At 35.2% G+C, this 19207-nt stretch overlaps 1 protein-coding gene across 1 annotated transcript; it reads right to left on the bottom strand.

The window, feature by feature from the left end:
- Positions 1–3433: 3433 nt before the first annotated feature.
- Positions 3434–11276, bottom strand: ple (tyrosine hydroxylase ple). Its single transcript, XM_085205943.1, has 8 exons — positions 11030–11276; positions 6314–6425; positions 6082–6189; positions 5920–5958; positions 4995–5814; positions 4448–4574; positions 4058–4287; positions 3434–3970 (listed from the first exon to the last, which is right to left on the bottom strand). Exons 1-8 carry the CDS (start codon positions 11093–11095, stop codon positions 3796–3798), a joined length of 1677 nt encoding a protein of 558 aa, XP_085062069.1. The 5' UTR covers positions 11096–11276; the 3' UTR covers positions 3434–3795.
- Between the last annotated feature and the right edge of the window lie 7931 nt (positions 11277–19207).

Raw genomic sequence — 19207 nt, 5'->3', positions numbered from 1 at the left:
AGATTAACGCGATTGGCTGAATAAACTCTTCATCTATAAAAACTTTTGTAGCTCTAGAATAGATTTTTGCCTCAGTGCCTATTTATGTATTTAGTGTAGGTATTATAGTTTAATCCGTCAACTGTTCTCATTATAGGCTTAGGTCTTCTATGTACAGTTTTTGAAGTAATTAATGATCTGTTCCGAGCGTGCCAGTCGAGCAAAATCACTTCGCCAATGTCACGTTGTATGGAGAACACACGAAAGGCGGAAGGAAGGTTGTACGTTAAAAAAGAGGTAATCAATGTAGTAATTGTTTACTATGAATGAAAACTGAAAAAAAAGAATAATTATTAATTTATAATTAAATAAATAGAACAATAGATTTTATAAAGTTTTATAATATAACTAGCCGATCTAAGCGGCTTCGCCCGTTTGAATTACAAATATTTATTAAATACAAATGTTTGTATCTCGCACATAGCAGGGGAATCTGCAAGCCTAGTCAAAAGCACTTCATTCCCCACTTTTCACATAAATCTGGAGACATTGCGCGTTAAGTGGCGGAACTTAAAAGATGGAGCAAAGAAGTGAAAAGACATGAAATAAAATATTTCATGTCCTTCTACCAATACGCCACGACAAGCCTCAAATAACATTTCATGAATGTGTTAAGTAGCGGAACTGAACGCCGCGCCTTGCCACGACACCAGAGCAAAGAAATAAAAATATTAATTATTTCATTTCCCCAAGTGGGAATCGTACCCACAACCTGCCGCGTTTACAGTCACTCTTGTGCCTCTGCCTCTCTGCGCCACAACTGGCCCTTGAAGATTTTTTTGCATTTTCGATAGCAGATAGATGTGGATACGTAGAAATGTACATTCTATGTTAAACATAACTATGTAACGCCATAGCGCACTTTTCACTGTAAAATAAAAATTCCTTTTAAAAGGTACAAGTGCTACTTGAGTGCTATTTTAATTGCTGAACCTTGCAGACCTTGGCCTTGACCTTTTCCCATTCAATCCTGGTATTATATAACTGTTCTTATTAGGCCATATAGGATTTTATAGCATAAACGCTAAAATTGTTTTTGAGAATATTTCTGTTTAAGGCATCTAACTATAACATTAAACATTGGTATATTCGCATCGCAAAATAAAGAAGGAAATTTTAAGTGATATCCTAATTTTTGTGAATGCCTGCACCTGAATGGCAGCTTTATATAATGTGAATAAATATATCATTGCGTATATAATTTCAATGCATAATATTACTTACATATATGTATAACTAGCGGCCCGCCCGCGGCTTCGCCTGTGTGAACTACGTTATTGTCAATTTCTGTCTCCATGAGTACCTACGTCCTATAAGTGACGTCCACGCAAAATTTGAGACTCCTAGCATTTGTAGTAACGAAGTTTCATACAAACTTTCAACCCCAAAAACAACGCTTTAGAAGTCGAATATTGCAAATTCCCGTCTTAGCGAGCACCTACGTCCTATAAGTAACTCCTATGCAAAATTTCAGATTCCTAGCACATGTAGTTTCTGAGATTTCGTGATGAGTGAGTGACCTTTCGATTTTATATATATAAGATAGATAATCAGGCCAATTTCAAGTCAGTCTTGGCACAAGGGGACAAGCGTTCGGCTGTAAAACCGACAGGTTGAGGGTTCGATTTCCACTCGGGGAAATAAAATATATTAAATTTTCATTGCTCTCTCTAGTAAAGCGCGGCGTGGTTCCGGTTTTGGAAGATTTTGGCGGAAAGTGTATAGCAGAAATATCTTAATGGGAACGGAGTGTCCTAACACTAGGTGCCCTGATGCCCAGACTCTGCCTACCCTGGTACGTCCGATATGGTATTGCAAAGCAAAAATGAATGTCAGTAAATAAAAAATACATTACAAATGTTACCTTATACGAACTATTCCGCTTTCCTTTTCTCTCTTATTGCCAAAATTAAACATAATAAATGAGAGTATTCAAATGTGACATTAAGAGATTATTTTATGCGCAACTAAAATTTATTCAATCAGAAAGGAAACCTACCTACCTACTTATACAATAAATTTAAATATTAAGAAACCCAATCATAATTTCATGATGTGATCATAAAAATATCTACTGATAATTTCTCTCAAGCCTACCAACCAGTTCTTTTGTAAATAAAATACAAAATCTTTCAATTACTTTCAGTGTATCTGGAGACTACGTCAGCCATATTTAACGTAATAATCGACAATTTAATACTTCAAATTAACCCAACTCTGTCCGCGCCCTTGCCCACTGAGGCCGTACCTCTCATTTGCTGACTTAACGTAATCGTTCCGATCGATTTCTAAGGCCAGTATTGGCGCAGGGGCACAAAGTGTAACGACTGGTTGTGGGTTCGATCCCCACTCGAGGAAATGAAATATTTCTTTAGATTTATATTTCCATTTCCTTCGCTTTGGTGTCGATTCGAAGTGCGGCGTTGAGTTCCGCCATTAAACACGCAATGCCTCCAGAATTCATCGGAACGTGGGCAACGGAGTGCCTTAACACTAGTTTAATTTATGAATCTCGCATAATCCATTCTCTCGTTACTCGCGCATTCTTTTTTTTACTACAACAATACTCTTTGTTTTTTTTTATTCGCCACGAGATTTTTTTGCGGGGTCTCTAGACTGTTCTAATTGATTTAATTACATAAGGAAGTACCTTGCTGCCGAGAATGTAGGTTTTATATTTGTTTCACGAATAAACGCTTTATAAGTACTCTCAAGTTTCAATGTCATGTTAAATAAATATGTATCGATTTGCACAGTTCACCTTGAACTGTAATTAAAAACAATATTTTCTATAGTAGGTACTACAAGATTGAGGATAGAGAAGGCCCCAGGGACTAAGATCTTACAGGTATCGGACCCAATCCGTAATTGATTTGAAATTTTCCTTTTTATATTAAATTTCTAAGTTAAATCATTCTATTATCTCTTCATGGTATTAGCGCTTTGCTGCTAAGGTAGAAGCTTAATTAAATTGTAGGAATTCTTAGTTAATCTTTTATACTGATTGATTATATTTATTTAGAGTAGTTTATTTAATTTAAAGACATTATGTTTGTTTTTTTTTAAATCTCTTACTAAATGATTATGGTACAGTCAACCCCAAAATACTAAAGAATTGTGTAGTTGAGAATAAGCATATAGTGTATAAAAGCCTTATGGCAAAAAGTCTCGTTAGCATTTCCAGTTGGATTAATGTTTTTGTCGGCATTTTTTTGTCATTTGCTATACAAGTTAATTCGTAAATAGTTGTTTAATTTAACTTGTGATATTTTTATTTTAATGCAAAAAAATTTTACGTTGGTTTTCTTACAATCATTATGTAAATTAACGATTTTTCATTAGAGATTAGGTAGCTCAGAGATTATAATTGCAAAAATAACAATAAAACAACAAATTCCGCTCAAACACATATATTTCTGTTTGATTTTTTTTACTTTTTGGTGCTCCATTTTTTATTTGTTTGTGTTTTTCATTAAATTATAAATTAACACTAATATAATAGTAAAGGTCTCGCGAACGGGCACGGCCTCCGTAAATGGGCAATCGGGAGTTCTGTGCGCCTTCCGAAACCCGGGCAATGAACTCGGCATAATAAATAATAAGATACAAAAGGAATTCAACGAAGTACCATCCGATGGTTTCCACACTCGCATACACGCTCCACACGACAACAGTCTTACATCTATAATATCACTAGCTATACAGGTACGGCGAGGCCGCGTGCACTGATCTGGTTCAATAATGTAGGTAACTGGTTCACTCGAAGCGCGAGTCCTTGAGCTTCTTGATGGCATTGGTGAGGTGGAGCATTTCTGTGTTCAACTGCCAGATGAGGGTCTCCAGCTTGTCCACAGAGTCCAGAACCTCAACACGCTCTGTGTGTGGGTTGAAACGTACTTCGAATGGTCGGGACATGGTTGATACCCAGCGTCTGGAGGAGAAAAAATTAATTACCGATTTATTAAATAAGCTACATTAATTATTGTTATTTAATTGACAACAGTTTGATAAAATGTACCTGAATTTGTCCTTGGCATCTTCAAAGCTCTCGGCGACGTAATAGATCGGCTGGTATTCTTGATCTTGGTAGGGCTGTACCGATGTGGATGCCGGTTCGAAGGGCCTCAACTCGGGCTTGTCGCTAAGTGCGTGAAGAAGTTCTCCAATGGATGAAAGTAGAGCCGCGCCGTAAGCTTTCAATTGTTGATTTTCTTTGCACAGGCCAAATTCAACGGTGAACCAGTATACCTATTCAAAAGAAAAACATTTCATTGTATATGTGTTAATCGTGTATAATAGAAGAACAGAAGTTTCGCAAATGCTTCTGCCCATATAAAAGAATTCGCTCAATTCAATTTTATAAAGTAAAAGTTTTGGTTTTACTCATCAAAATATTGAGGTAACTTACAGTGGATAGCTTTTCAATTTCAGCGTCAGAAGCTCCAAGTGAAGCTAATCCGATCTCCTGAGAGAACTGAGCGAAGCTCGGGTCAGCCAGAAGAGGAATGTGTCCAAGGAGCTCGTGAATGCAGTCACTGGAAGTGAACACGTAAGTTGAACACGTATGTCGAAAAGTTGTTATTTATATCGAAAGTTATGGAATGGACCTAATTATGTAAAATTCAATAACTATCAACTTTAATGCAGCCTTGCATTAAAGTTGTATGAACGATCCACTTAATATGTTCCCACGCGTACAGTATAATTAAGTGAAAACGTTTAATTCAATGAAAGTAGCCTTTGAAGTTGATAAAGTCTCGAACAGAGTCAAACTAAATTATAAGCGAGCATTTAACAAAGTTACTATTCCATCATAGCGTCGTCCCCTCTTGTCGGAATTTAAAAGATGTAGAGTATCAATATTTCTGCTTATACTGGTTTCAATTCTGTTTTATATTCTCTCGTAAGAAATAAATATTAAATATCGAAAAAGGAGGAAAATATCGAATACTTACGGTTCAGGTGTGTGGAATGGTGAGTTAGCGTGGCGTACGTATTGTGTAGATTGGAAAACACGGAAGGCGAGAGAGGCCAAGAAATCGCGAGCCGTGAGCAGACCAGCGGCCGGGCGAAGAGTGAAGCCGGTGTGCTTACGCAGGAAGTTACTGACATCCTCCAATTGTGGGATGCGGTGTGGGACAAAGATGTCAGCGGATTGCAGCTTGCCAAACGCTGCCTTGTATTCGCGGCAAGCATGTTTGGGCATCAAGTCCAGCACGGTGTTGAACACACGCTGCCAGGTAGCGTTCTCGCTTTCGCTGTAGGTGATAGATGGAATCGGGTCACCGTATTTGTAACCGAAAGCGATTTCGGCAATTTGCTTCCTACGCTCTCTGTATTCCTTGTCAGCGAAACCTGGATGGTTCATGTCGAGTTCTGGTTCGTATTTAGTCATCAGATGGTTACAGTTGTCAAGATCGGATGCATGGCGCGGGAACCATGGGGTCTTGTTAGAGAGGTTGTTGTCAGAGATGAGATTAACTCCAACGAAAGAAGTTGACTGACGTAGAGATCTGATCAGTTGCAGCAAGTTGACGCGAGACATGCTCACTTTAACGAGAGCATCGAATTGGTTTCCGGGTATTTGAGAGTGGCGAGTTTCGAGATGTTCTACGCAACCCTTATAGTTGTCGATTGTTTTTAGGATGCGAGCGAGAGAGCCCATGCCTTCGCGCATACGAAGAAGTAAAGCGGCTTGTTGGGTCGCCTGTTCGGCTTCAGGGCTCTCGCTGGCGGCATTTTGCAAAATTATCTCTTCTTCGGTCAGAGTATAATCTATAAATAAAGAATTAAAACGTTTATAAACAACTTAATGTTTTGTTTAATTATATATCGTTTTGGCTAATTAATTGTTAATTCAAATTAACAATGGATACAAACCTTCATCCCCATTAGCGCTACCATCGTTGGCATCCGTATCTATTTTAAAAAAAAAAAACGGAAAAAATTATAAAAAAATAAACAAAAATAAATCATAAAAAAAAAGCGTAACTAATTAATTTAAAATATGAAAAAGCAACACAAATCAGTAAATAATGTTACCAGGGCGACCGTTTTTGTATTCATCATTTTGTGCGCCATCTTCAACGGTCTTCCCGTCTTCGCCTACATGAGCGGCGTCTTGGATGAAATCAGAGTCCAAGCCAGAGTCTAGTAATGAAATAAAATAACAAAATAAAACAAAAACAAAACAATAAAAATAAAACAAAAAAGAACAAAAATCAAAATAAAACATTAAAAATCTATCTGTTAATCCTATCATCATGTCACCTACCATTGGCGCGGGCACGAGCCTCCTCAAGTACACTTTGTTTGGTCTGTTTAACAACTAGTGTCTCGAAGCGAGCGTCATCTACGAGCGAGCGACGGCGAGATGGGTAGCCGTTCTGTAACAAAAACAAAATAAAGGTCAATATGTTGATTTATTTAAAAAAAAAATAAACCAGACTTTAATGTAAATGGATTAATCATGCATGAAAGTTAATCTTAATGATTGATGATGATGATAATTTTTTTTTTTAAATTACTTTAATCAATACAAAAAATGTTAGTTAATGGTAGTTAATCTCGGTCATAACAAGGCCATAGCAAACACAAAGAGGGCGAAGATAATCCTAAAAATACGCCTTCAAAATCCTTATGAATATAAAGAGGTCGTACAATATTATATTTCATGTGAGAGTAGGAATTGCTTTTACTGAGTTTCTAAGCTTATTTCCTGCGGTCGGGCGTAAAGTGCTTCCATTACACCCCGCCCCCCACCGGATCTTAGATGGAGTCGCACAAAGGAATCTCAGTTTCTGGACGGCTGCGTCCCGATGGAACCAATTATATGTCGAGTGAACTTTTGAACAACTCTAAGAGACTTGAATGCTAAACGCCGTTAACAACGCTCTTCAGTGGACAAGTTCGTCGTTGCGGATAATAAGCTACTATAATAATAATTTAGGTTTTAACGTCATAAAAGTATTAAAATGTTATAAATAAAAAAAAACCTGCAGTTCTTCTTATTTTATAAATAAAAAAGCTTTTTTGTTATCTGATGTATCGGTTTAATTAATAATTATATGCCTTCGTTATCAATTGTGTATTAAATCACAACAGAAATGGTTATTCCCAAAATTTTATTCCAAATTTTTTTGCTCCATTGATATCGCAAATTGCAAATTTTTATGTTGAATGTTGTTTTTATATTCAAATTACGCAATTCAATCAAGATATCCTCATTTTTGTATATGTAAGCTCATAAGTTGATTATGTACCAGTTATATAAAATATTGTGGTAATAACAACTTATAAAATTTTAACAGTTGCGTAGAAATTGGGGTAAGTGGGACGTAAATCGGTAGCGATATTCGGACGAGGGTCGAGCGACATGGAGTGGAGCTTGTATGACCTGTTGAAACGTTGGGCTGTCCGCTGACGGCGTGTTAATTGTTAAATCGTGTATTCGGTGACTTTTAAAAATTACTTTCGCCGAACGTTAATTGAATGCGTTTTAATCGATTCCTTTATCCTCTAAATTGGAATAGCTATCGTCAAGTCAGCTTCAAACTTGGGTCCGTGAATTATAAGTCGTTACGTCATTAGAAGTTATTTTGCCTTCAGCAATGCACGTACTATACTATTAAGAATTGATTCGAAGGATGTTTAGAGGAAAGATCATTTAAATTTTATCTAGTTTTCCCCTTAATTTAGAATATTTGTAATTGTCATAGTAATTTATCATTTTGACCTCCGTCTCTTATGAAATCGACCAAATTTTCCTTGAGCATCCGACAATTATTTTGATTACTTTATTATTATGATTACTGTAGCACTTTAATATAGCTTTAAAGTTATATTACATAAAAACTGTAAGATTATATATTTCAAAGCTAATTTGAATTTCTCAGTAGCAACTACGTGTTCATTAAACCAGTGTAATTGTCCAGAGGTGCGAAGTTGATAGCGAGGTGTGCGCGGGCGTTAAGACCTAGCATTTTCCACTAGAGTGGCTCCGGCCCAATGTATGTCAAGGGTTAGTAATCACACGCTATTGTTACCTAGCCCCTGAAAAGATACTAGGTGACGTAAGTATACAAAATTATAATTTTTACACTGATATCCACTTAAGCAGACATTCAATAAGATTCTTAAAATCTAAAATGTATCGCTGATATAATTAATTTAAACATTATATACTAGTAAATAGAACTTGTAAAGGATAAAAAAATACAATATATCGAATCTATCGAAAAATTACCAAATATTACTTTGCCGAAAATATATATAGATGGCGAATAGAGTCCATGCGTCGATCTGTAATTCCATACCAACTTTATAGCGTCCTTACTATTAGAAAATCTAGGTTACAATAACTGTCATTAATCCTTTTGTTATTTATTATTTCTGCAAGTAACAATTTGAACCGTCCACGGCTTTAATTAATAATGTTTAAATTATGATAATTGTGGTAACTTAACGAGCGGTTACTGCGTAAATATTGTTTGAAGGATCTCTTTTATTACCATTAACTTTAATCTTCGGTCGAATGCGAGTATCGATCGCAAGGCTAGCTGGGTTATAGTTGTGAGCACGTAGTACAAGTTCAAGTACACCATGTTAGTTTTGTGATACGGATATATGGTAGTAAAATTCGTGGCCGTAGATTGCGGAAATATATCGTGCAAAGGTCCGGCTAACTGGAACGGCTGGGATCGAATCCGGTTAGTCAGCCTTGGTGCTGGTCGGCGACTTTACCGTTCCAATCCACGCTAATTACCACCACCCTCACAACGACAGCCGAATTCAAGTATTTATTATATTATACGTATTAATGTATTGTAAATTTAAACTGTCGCTTTCACTACATTTTTTAATATATCAAGGATTTAATGCCCAAAGTTATATATTATACCTACTCTGGTTTTCGATTAAGTGCTGGCGTTTGACCGCGAAACATCGGATGTCGATTATAATAATGTATGTACGAAACACATTCACGGTAAAAATTCAATGTCAGAAATTATACAATTTTTTATTATATGTATAATTTGAAGAATATGTAATTTATAATAAAAAAAAGATACCTCAAATTGACATTAACTCCTCGGATACGCACGATTGCAGATCTAGCTAACATCTTAGTTTTTATGTTAATTTGACCGCGACGAACAACCTCGTTTGGTCAAGGGCATAACACAGCCTCGAATTCGCTTCCAACGGATTGAACTATTTGCGTATAGTTTAATTAGTGACGACTTTTTTGGTAACAGCTTTAAATATATATGTTTTTAGTTGTTATTTCAAGTTATTTGGTCTTGTTTCAACTATCCAGCCGCTCGCAGAGTTGGTGAGCGTCGCAAAACGTACCGACCTTCAACGGTCAAGGAAATACAATCATTCAGGCAACCAATTATAAAATATACGTTAATCATAGCACGTTAGATGCGAGTACATTAACGTGAGACCTGGTTTTCGCACAGCATATTATTATGAATAATAAACAAAATATAATTATATATACACATACATATATATATAATATATATATATATCGCAACGCTGTACAGTTACTTTTATTACTCATATACATTATCCAAATTAAAAGGAGTCGAATTTTTTAATTTTGTAAAAAATCTATTGAAAAAAATACTTGAAATAATTCGCATCGTGATTTCGCAGAAGCTGAATCGATTTTAAAATTATTCTGTAAAATTATAATTTATATCTCCGACTTATCTGGATAATGCTCTCCGAGATGAGGTGAGTACCTACAGCTACAGACGCCTTGAATATTGACAATGGTGATTAATCTCGAAGATAATGAAGAAGATAATTGCAAGCGAATTTAATTAGCTTCTTGTTCTTTGTAAACAAATTGTCGGTAATATTATCGTATTGCCCCAATAAAAGAGACTTTTATGAGAATCTTTCTCAATACAATGGTTATTTTTAATATAATATGTTGTTGTACGTCGGTTACATCACTAGTTGGTTAATGTGGGAAAGCGACGAGAGCTAAATAATGAACTTATCTCAATCGTCTCATACAATTTTAAGTTTTTAATTATACGTGATTTCAGTGAAAATATGTCGCGTCTGGAGTATTTTGCGCGCTTTCTCACGATTTCTTTAACATTGTCTTTCCCATACTGTTTGTGGGTATTTTTGTAACTTTTGCGAGGTAATGTTTCGTTTTAGTTTATTTTGGGACTAGGTTAGGGTAGGTCGCTCAATGGTTTGTTTTTGTAAACACGCTGTTCAGGCGTCGTTACGCGGTACAAGGCCGATTCGAGATCCAACAAGTACCAAGAAAATAATAATGATTGAACATGACGTACGACTTTGACTGAAGGTCCAGCATTACATACTCGCGATTAGACCTTAAGTGACTTGCGTGCATTACCCTCTTAAAGGCCCATTAAGGATTGGCATCAGGTTTTCTCACGAATTTATTAATATAATCAATATTACAAAAGGCCTCTACGCGAAATAATTGATTTTATAACCGAGATTTTTATAATGAAAATGAAAAGCAAAAACTATAGAAAGATGTTACTTAGTGACAAATACAAATAATTTTACTGCAAACAATGATAAAACTAGTTTTGAAGACTTTAAGCAGAATATGTAAGTTAGTTTATGAAAGAAACTATTTGCGTTGCCGAAGCGCGTTTGTTATTAACTGGCAAAATTAATATTTGTGCGTATTATTGTACATGTGCTGTCGTTATGTTTACTATTTATAAAAGAAAATCTTATAAAAAAGAAATATAGTGAAGCGTAAATAATGCAAATGTTATTTTCAAGTGAAATCTCATAAAAAATTATAAATATTAATGCAAAAATAATTCAATAATGAACAAGCAATCACTTTTTAAGAATATTAGTATCTAAAGCCAATCGACATGAAAAATAAACAATATCGAAACTCATGCAAAAGTTTAGGCACAAATCCTCTGACAGCGCTGAACTGAAAGCAAGCAATCGGGACGGGGGTCCTCACCTCGATGCTGTAGGACTTCTTGATGGCGAACATTTCGCGGTTCTTCTGGGCAGCTGCGACGGCCATGCTTCGAAACACCACACGTAAAGATAGAGGAGCCTGAACTAAAGTTCACTGCGCGTTTAGCTAGCGGCAAGTCTGCGAGAGCCTTATGTCTCGACCACGGGCTGGAGCCTGTCTGTCTACGACTCGAGCTGTCGTATTACAATGGCCAACTAAACTTCGGATTGCAAACGGACCAATGCATGTTAACCGTTCTCAAGAACAGTTTAAATAGTGTTTTTCGCCTCCCACCCTCGCGCCTCGTGCGCATGCGTCACAGCGCGCCCCGCGCCGCGAGTCCTGCCGCGCCGTCGCTGCCGCTGATGCTGATGCTGATGCTGTACCACAACCCTAATGCTTGTGTCTCTATTATTTATTTGAGATATTAACAACAATAATATTAACTTTTGTAATATAAGCAAATATGTATATCTCGTAATAAATGTATTATATTATATATTTTTAATACGCCTTGCAAATAATTAAAGTTCTTAATAAAGTTTGGAAATTAATTGTAGATAGACAAAAAAGTAGTATTTAGCTGTTCAATTTCAATATTCAAAGTATTTACTTATAAGTTTATATTACATGTTTTTCGGTAGTTATTTATTATTGCTGCAAAAAATATTTAAATATTTATGATATAAAATTTTGTATAAATCAAATATATGTATTAATTGAAATGTTAGTTTTAATAATCTTTTTTTTAAAGAGCCATCGTTAGATTTTAAATAGCTATTACGTTTAATATTATTACTCATAATAATTATTGTCAATTGTAATTGTATTATGATTCACGCAGATTCACGTTTTTTCCCATAAAGCATATTCACAGAAAGTGGAAAAAAAGTGGTAAAAAAACTCCGTTCCCCAATGTCCTTTTATTTACTCATTGCGTGTTGGGTTACGGAACTTAACGACGCGCTCTTCCCACTACCCACTCACACCCCTGAAAGGAGATTAAAGCCACAAGACTGCGCAGTTTAACTCTTGTTATACTTCGACTCTTGCTACAATTCCGTTGCAAGAGTTCCATGATATTTGTCAAATTCATTAAAAACACAAAGCCACCTAAGAAATTAGGATCCGGTTGGCGTTGTCTCAGACCTGGCCTTACGTACCAGGAAGTAGATTTAGTTCATCGTAACTCGGAACAGGATATATCAAAGTACGACTTTCAATGACTTTAGTGCTGACACAATATTATAACGTAAACTTTTACTATTTCGCGGACCCTAATGGTTAATAATAAACTCTAAATTATTTTATTATTTTTTGTGAGAAGCTATGTATGTTTAAGGTTTCGTGTTTTCCTATTATTGTTGCCAAATATAAGTCCAAAATCAAATATTATAAAAAAAAAATCAGCTTCACGCTATATCCCGCACACAGCAGGGTAGGCAGACGTTAGCGTTAACACACTCCGTTCCCCACTTTCCGCCGAATTCTGGGGGCATTGCGTGTTGAGTGGCGGAACTCAATCGTCGTCAACTTTTGCGTCGATACCAGAGCGAAACGGAAATATAAATTTAAATAAATATTTCATTTCCTCGGTTGGGGATCGAACCCACAACAATCACGTTATAGTCACACCCTTGTTTCCCTGCGCCACGACGGTCAAATATTATAATTGTTAAATTTTATACACTAATTATATGCTCATGGATTTCGTCGGTGAAGTCTGTAGTCGGTTGTTCGGTTCGATTCTCGCTGGGGGAACTGAAATATTTAATTTGCCGGTAAGTGGAGAGCGGAAGTGTCTTAATGGGAACGGAGTGTCTTGACATCGTTCCTAGATTCCTTCTGCTAACCAGAGCTGTTTAGAGCATAAAAGAATCAAACTTCTGAGTCAACGCAATCAAAACATGTAAACATTTATGCATCGTTTATTGCTGCATTTTGTATGGAAATCGCCGCCCAATCAAAACCTGTAGGGTACTTCCCGTGGATACACCCGTGGAACAGTTATGAATGTTGGCACGAAGTGAGAAAAATGAAAATTTATAGATAGGGACGATTCCGACTTCCTCACCTCATGTGCTATCATGTTACTCTGTAGCTAAATATGTATATTAATTACTAGCGGCCCGCTCGCGGTTTCACCCGCGTGAACTATGTTATTATTAATTTCTGTCTCCATGACTACGTTCTAGTGACGTCTATGCAAAATTTGAGACTCCTAGCATTTGTAGTAACGAAGTTTCATACAAACTTTCGACCCCAAAAACAACCCCTTAGAAATCGAATATTGCAAATTCCCGTCTTAGCGAGCACCTACGTCCTATAAGTAACTCCTTTGCAAAATTTGAGATTCCTAACACTTGTAATTTCTGAGATTTCGTGATGAGTGAGTGACCTTTCGATTTTATATATATAGAAGATAATATTGAGAAGTAAAACATGTTGACATAATATTTTATGTAATACAAATATATATATTTTTAAAAATTTTTATATCATAAATGTTTTTTCGAATCGACAAATCTCTAAAACTAGTTTCAGTTTTCTTTGGTAGCATTGAAACGGAAACATCAGACTTAAATGTGCAAGTAACGATTCGTAATAGAGTGTTAATTAAGAACCAGTAAAAATAAATACGATTGGACATAATTCTATACAAATACAAATATATTTAGGTATATTTAAGAATAAATTATTAAAAAAATATATATTTTTTCTTAGAAATTATTTAATTCAATGAAGGTTATGGCCTTATTTCATCCTGTAGTCGACTAATTTTATTTATAACACATATATGATAATATATTTATGCAAATGAAGTAAAAAATTAAAATAAAAGAACTGTTTATTTTGCTGGGTAAGTGGAGATATTGAAGTGGTTCAGAGTTTATGTTGTGGCGCTCAACGCTGCACATCTGCTAACTAACCTAATATTATAAGAAATATAAATTTTCGGATGAGCGTCCTTTGAACCCTATACCATCGTGATTATGGGCATCTACTGTGCAATTGCCACAAGCTAATAGCATTTGTTTTGTAAATAAACATTCCACCGTTATCTTTGTTGAGGCCAGTTGAGGCGCAGGGGCAAGCGTGTTCTTAGCTCAGGTGTCAAACCGCGAAGTAGAGTTCTGCCTCCAGAAATAGGTGGAAAGGGGAGAAAGTGTCTTAACACAGGCTTGGCGTGATAGAGCGTGAAGCTAAAAAAATACCTTCATTTTCCTTATATCTCTCATCTAAATAAACATATAAACCTACTTGCATACAAATACAGTATTGAATGAAATCCATAAGCCATAAAGTAAATTGACCATTTATAAATGAATAAGTTGCGGTTTCCTATAAGCCGCAAAGAAAATGATATAAGTATTGACAGTCATATAACATGATACTTCTTTGTGAATGGGAAAAGACAATTGTACGTCACTAGGGATTTACCGTAGCGTTCGTATTAAGCTTAATTGTATATGTATATCGAAAACCAGTCTGTCGGTCGGTCTACGTAATGGCAGTTTGGCTTTCTTTATATTAAATATTCATATATCTATATGAATATTTAGTATAAAGATTTTTAATATTGTAATATAATATTCTAATGGAGTCCGTTATTTTTTGTGTTAAATTAATAAAAGGAAATGAGAATTAGGTGAGTATGTGTCTTTGTAATGTCGTACTTTTCGGACGTTATGGATTTTTTTGTTAAGTTTTCCTTATTTATGTTTTTTTTTGTATTGGCCTGAATTGTGATCGTCGCTTGAGTTAAGACTCGTATAAGTAAATATTATGTTACAATAATAACAATAAGCCTTTATTTCTATGACTTGACGATAAAACAAAAATAAATAATCAAGATATATGAGGTCGTCGTGGCGCAGCGGCACAAGGGTGTGACTGTAACGCGACGGTTGTGAGTTCGTTCCTACTCGAGGAAGTGAAATATTTATTTACGTTTATATTTCCATTTCTTCGCTCTGGCGTCGAGGCAAAGCGTGGCGTTGAGTTCGGCCACTCAACACGCAATTCCTCAAGTATTCAGCAGAAAGTGAGGAACGGAGTACACGGAGTAAACGAACTTAGCACTAGGTTCCCTCTGCCTACCCTGCTTCGTGCGGGAAACAGCGTGAAGCTGATTTTTATTTATTTTAAGATATAGATAGCCCTTTTCATATTTTTTTCCAAACTTTTCTGTCTTGTGCCAAAGTAAAATATAATAGAGTAAAATACACAATTTTTAAAAATTAATAAAGCGAATTAAAATACGAATATATAAAAATACATATTTATTTCTCTTACATATATTTAACAAAAAATATATTATGTACGTTAACAATGATTTTACTCTATTTTTGTATAACTAATAAAGTTTATTGATCATTTTCCACGAAAGTATATTTTATTTTATGATTTTGATCGTATTTTAAGTTTCCATATATATTTCCTTTACTAAATAATTGAGAATTTTCCGAAATAGCACCGTATAATAGGAGTTAAAAATTAATTTAAAATTTAAACAAAAAGCTAATTTTGATAATAATAAAACATTAAGATTTTAATTGTCGGCGCTGTTTATATTAGAGGTGTATATGTTAATTAATTAAAATTATTATCTCAATTCATGATAATAATATATTTAATTATTACTACTACTACAATTGAAGCGCGTTGAACTTGTGTAATATTAGGTTGCTCATATGATTATACGTTAGAAGATAATAGTAGTTTTACTTTTAATATGGTGTTGTTTCTTTTGTTTATTTGAATCAAATTAGCTTCCCGTTGTATACCACACACAGAAGGGTAGGCAGAGGGAACCTAGTGTTGAGACACTCCATTCCCCACTTTCCGCCGAATTTTTGGAGGTATTGCGCGTTGAGTGGCTCTTTGCCTCGACACCAGAGCGAAGAAATGGAAATATAAACGTAAATAAATATTTCATTTCCTCGAGTGACGATGACGATCGAACCCACAACCGTCGCGTTGCAATCACACCCTTGTACCGCTGCGCCACGAAGACCTCTTATATAGTTTATTTGAGACGAAAGTTTTTTTCTATACTTTCTATACGTTCCTTATTTATAGCCTCTTTTTATACATATAATAAAAATAAAACTGTAACTCATCGATATCTGATATTTATTTTATTATTTATATTCTTTATTGCACAAAAAAGATAAAAAAAATGTACAATAGGCGGGCTTAACGCTAACAAGCATTTTCTACCAGCCAACCTGTCATGTGGGAGAACAAAAAGTGTAGGCGTGCAAAAAAAAAAAAAAAGAATTAAAAATAAAATATCAATTTTGAAAATACATACAGATATATATAATAAATACAATATAATATATACAAACTAATAAAATATTATATACAGGGTGTCCCAGGAGCCAACGATAAAACGAAACCAGGTGATAGACCAAGTCGTGACAGTTATGAGAAAAATATAAAAAAAAATCTTTGTCATGTATTTTTCATATTATATTGATTTTAAAAAATATCGCAAAAACCGACACCCTGTGATGGTTTTTCACGTCCCTGGACTACAAATATTACTCTTTCTTCATTTTTTTTTCTGTAATGTAATCATGAGTAACCCTTCTGTGAATTACAGTTTAAGATTTAAACATACCTGCATCAGTTTTCAATAAAATGTGGTGTTTTTGCCAAACATTAAATTCAAAATATTTACTACACCCAACTTTAACCGACTGTACTATAAAAAAAATGTACTACACTGTTTTTGCAAGTAACTTTAAAAGTTGGCGCATTTAATCTGGATTCCGAAATGGTACGACACTTGCTGGATTACTTCTTTGTTGAAGAGAGAAAAATCGAAATACACGATAATCGGGATGACGTTCAGCTTTTTGGTATCTTTTCCGATACATTCTAGCTGCAGCATTTGCGTTACATAACCATTCTCCATGAATGAAATGCATATTGGCAATGTGTCAAAGACCGAGTATATCGCCTGCGAGACCCCGGACTCGAGCACTGTCCTTATAAGTCCTGGGTCATCCCCTAAGTTGGAAAAGTTCAGGTACCTTGGATCCGTCATGCACGAGTCTGAAGGCATCGATCACGATCTCTATAAGACGGATAAGAGTTTGGACGGTATCCTGCGATCACAGACCACACCAGTCACCTCCCTAAACTAAACACTTAGCCCAGGCAACGCTTATCCGACTTAGGGGCTGGCCCAGGACTTATAAGAACAGTGCTCGAGTCCGGGCTCTCGCAGGCCATATACTAGGTCTTTGACACATTGCCAATATGCATTTCATTCATGGAGAATGGTTATGTAACGCAAATGCTGCAGCTAGAATGTATCGGAAAAGATACCAAAAAGCTGAACGTCATCCCGATTGTCGTGTATTTCGATTTTTCTCTCTTCAACAAAGAAGTAATCCAGCAAGTGTCGTACCATTTCGGAATCCAGATTAAATGCGCCAACTTTTAAAGTTACTTGCAAAAACAGTGTAGTACATTTTTTTTATAGTACAGTCGGTTAAAGTTGGGTGTAGTAAATATTTTGAATTTAATGTTTGGCAAAAACACCACATTTTATTGAAAACTGATGCAGATATGTTTAAATCTTAAACTGTAATTCACAGAAGGGTTACTCATGATTACATTACAGAAAAAAAAATGAAGAAAGAGTAATATTTGTAGTCCAGGGACGTGAAAAACCATCACAGGGTGTCGGTTTTTGCGATATTTTTTAAAATCAATATAATATGAAAAATACATGACAAAGATTTTTTTTTATATTTTTCTCATAACTGTCACGACTTGGTCTATCACCTGGTTTCGTTTTATCGTTGGCTCCTGGGACACCCTGTATATATATACACAAACATAAATATATATATATATATATATATATATATATATATATATACACTATATATAAAAAAAAAAATAGCTACATATATACAACAAACCATTATATACATTTAAATGAATAATAGTAATTTAAAAATAAATAAAAAATTATATAATTACATGTTTATTAAAAAAGGATTCTTTTACCCGGCGTTTGAATATTTTACGAGAGGGAGCTCTCCGAATAGGCTCGGGCAATTCATTCCAGAGTCGAACTCCTGCGACTGCAAAAGAGTTAGACATGTACCAAGAAGAATGATGAGGTGTTGACAGTAAAAGGTTTGATTGGGAACGTAAGGATTTATCATGCAAAGAGGAAAGGTAGGAAAAGTCGGAAGACAGATAGGTGGGGAAATTGGGATCAGAAAGGATGGAATAAATTATAGAAAGGACCCTACATTTTCTGCGATCGGCTATCGAAAGCCAGCCAAGCTGCCTCCTACAAGATGATACACGGTCATACTTGCGCAGGTTATAAATGAAGCGTATGCAGGTGTTCAGTATCCGTTCGAGCTTGTTTAAGAGATCTTTATTCATATCCAAACAGCAAGCATCACCGTAATCAATAATAGGAAGCAGCAGGGTATTGACCAACTGTATTTTCGTTTGCACAGGTAAAAAATTCTTTAGGCGCATCATTGAGTGCAAAGAGGCGTAGATCTTACGCGATATATCGGTAACGTAATTGCTCCAAGTTAGCTTGTCATCAATAATTACACCTAGGTCTTTCACGGTGTTAGTAAAATTTATGATCGTGCCATTATACGTTAGGTTAGGCAACTTATGTTTTTCAAGTTTAGCCAATTGTCTCGAACTGCCGACAATTATGGCCTGACATTTTTACCTGACATTTACGCTGTATCCCGCACACAGCAGAGTAGGCAGAGGGTTAAGACACTCCGTTCCTCACTTCCGCGCCTCAAGTGGCCTCATGTATAACCACAATATACATATATACTATATATTTAAAAAAAATACATAACTGCGCTGAACTTTTTATCGACCAAGTTACAATGAGACCAACTGGTTACCTCATATTATTACTAGTACATAAAATAATTATTTGTACCAAAAACAAGATTTTAAGTTATGTTGCCTAAAGTATTGCCATTTTAAATTTTGACCTATACAAGTGAACAATTTAAACACGTTTCTTATAATTAAATAAGTCTATTAATTTTGTCTTTTGATTATTATGTTGTCATGTTACTCAAGTTTAAAATTCTTATACAAGATCTGTAGTTGTTTCAATATATATACATTATGCATATAATTTACATATATATATGTACA

The sequence above is a fragment of the Heliconius melpomene genome, chromosome 21 (genome assembly GCF_056956725.1).
Source record: "Heliconius melpomene rosina isolate 202511_hmr_F chromosome 21, ASM5695672v1, whole genome shotgun sequence".
NCBI lineage: Eukaryota > Metazoa > Arthropoda > Insecta > Lepidoptera > Nymphalidae > Heliconius > Heliconius melpomene.
This window is presented reverse-complemented; position numbering and strand designations above follow the sequence as displayed.

Bases quoted from the DNA above. Each gene is read 5' to 3' on its own strand.
- ple (XM_085205943.1), bottom strand. From the start codon at position 11,095: ATGGCCGTCGCAGCTGCCCAGAAGAACCGCGAAATGTTCGCCATCAAG. The intron at 5,959-6,081 runs GTAACATTATTT...TTTTTAAAATAG, and splicing joins ATACAAAAACGGTCGCCCTG to ATACGGATGCCAACGATGGT. The intron at 4,575-4,994 runs GTAAGTATTCGA...GTTCACTTCCAG, and splicing joins CCATTCCACACACCTGAACC to TGACTGCATTCACGAGCTCC.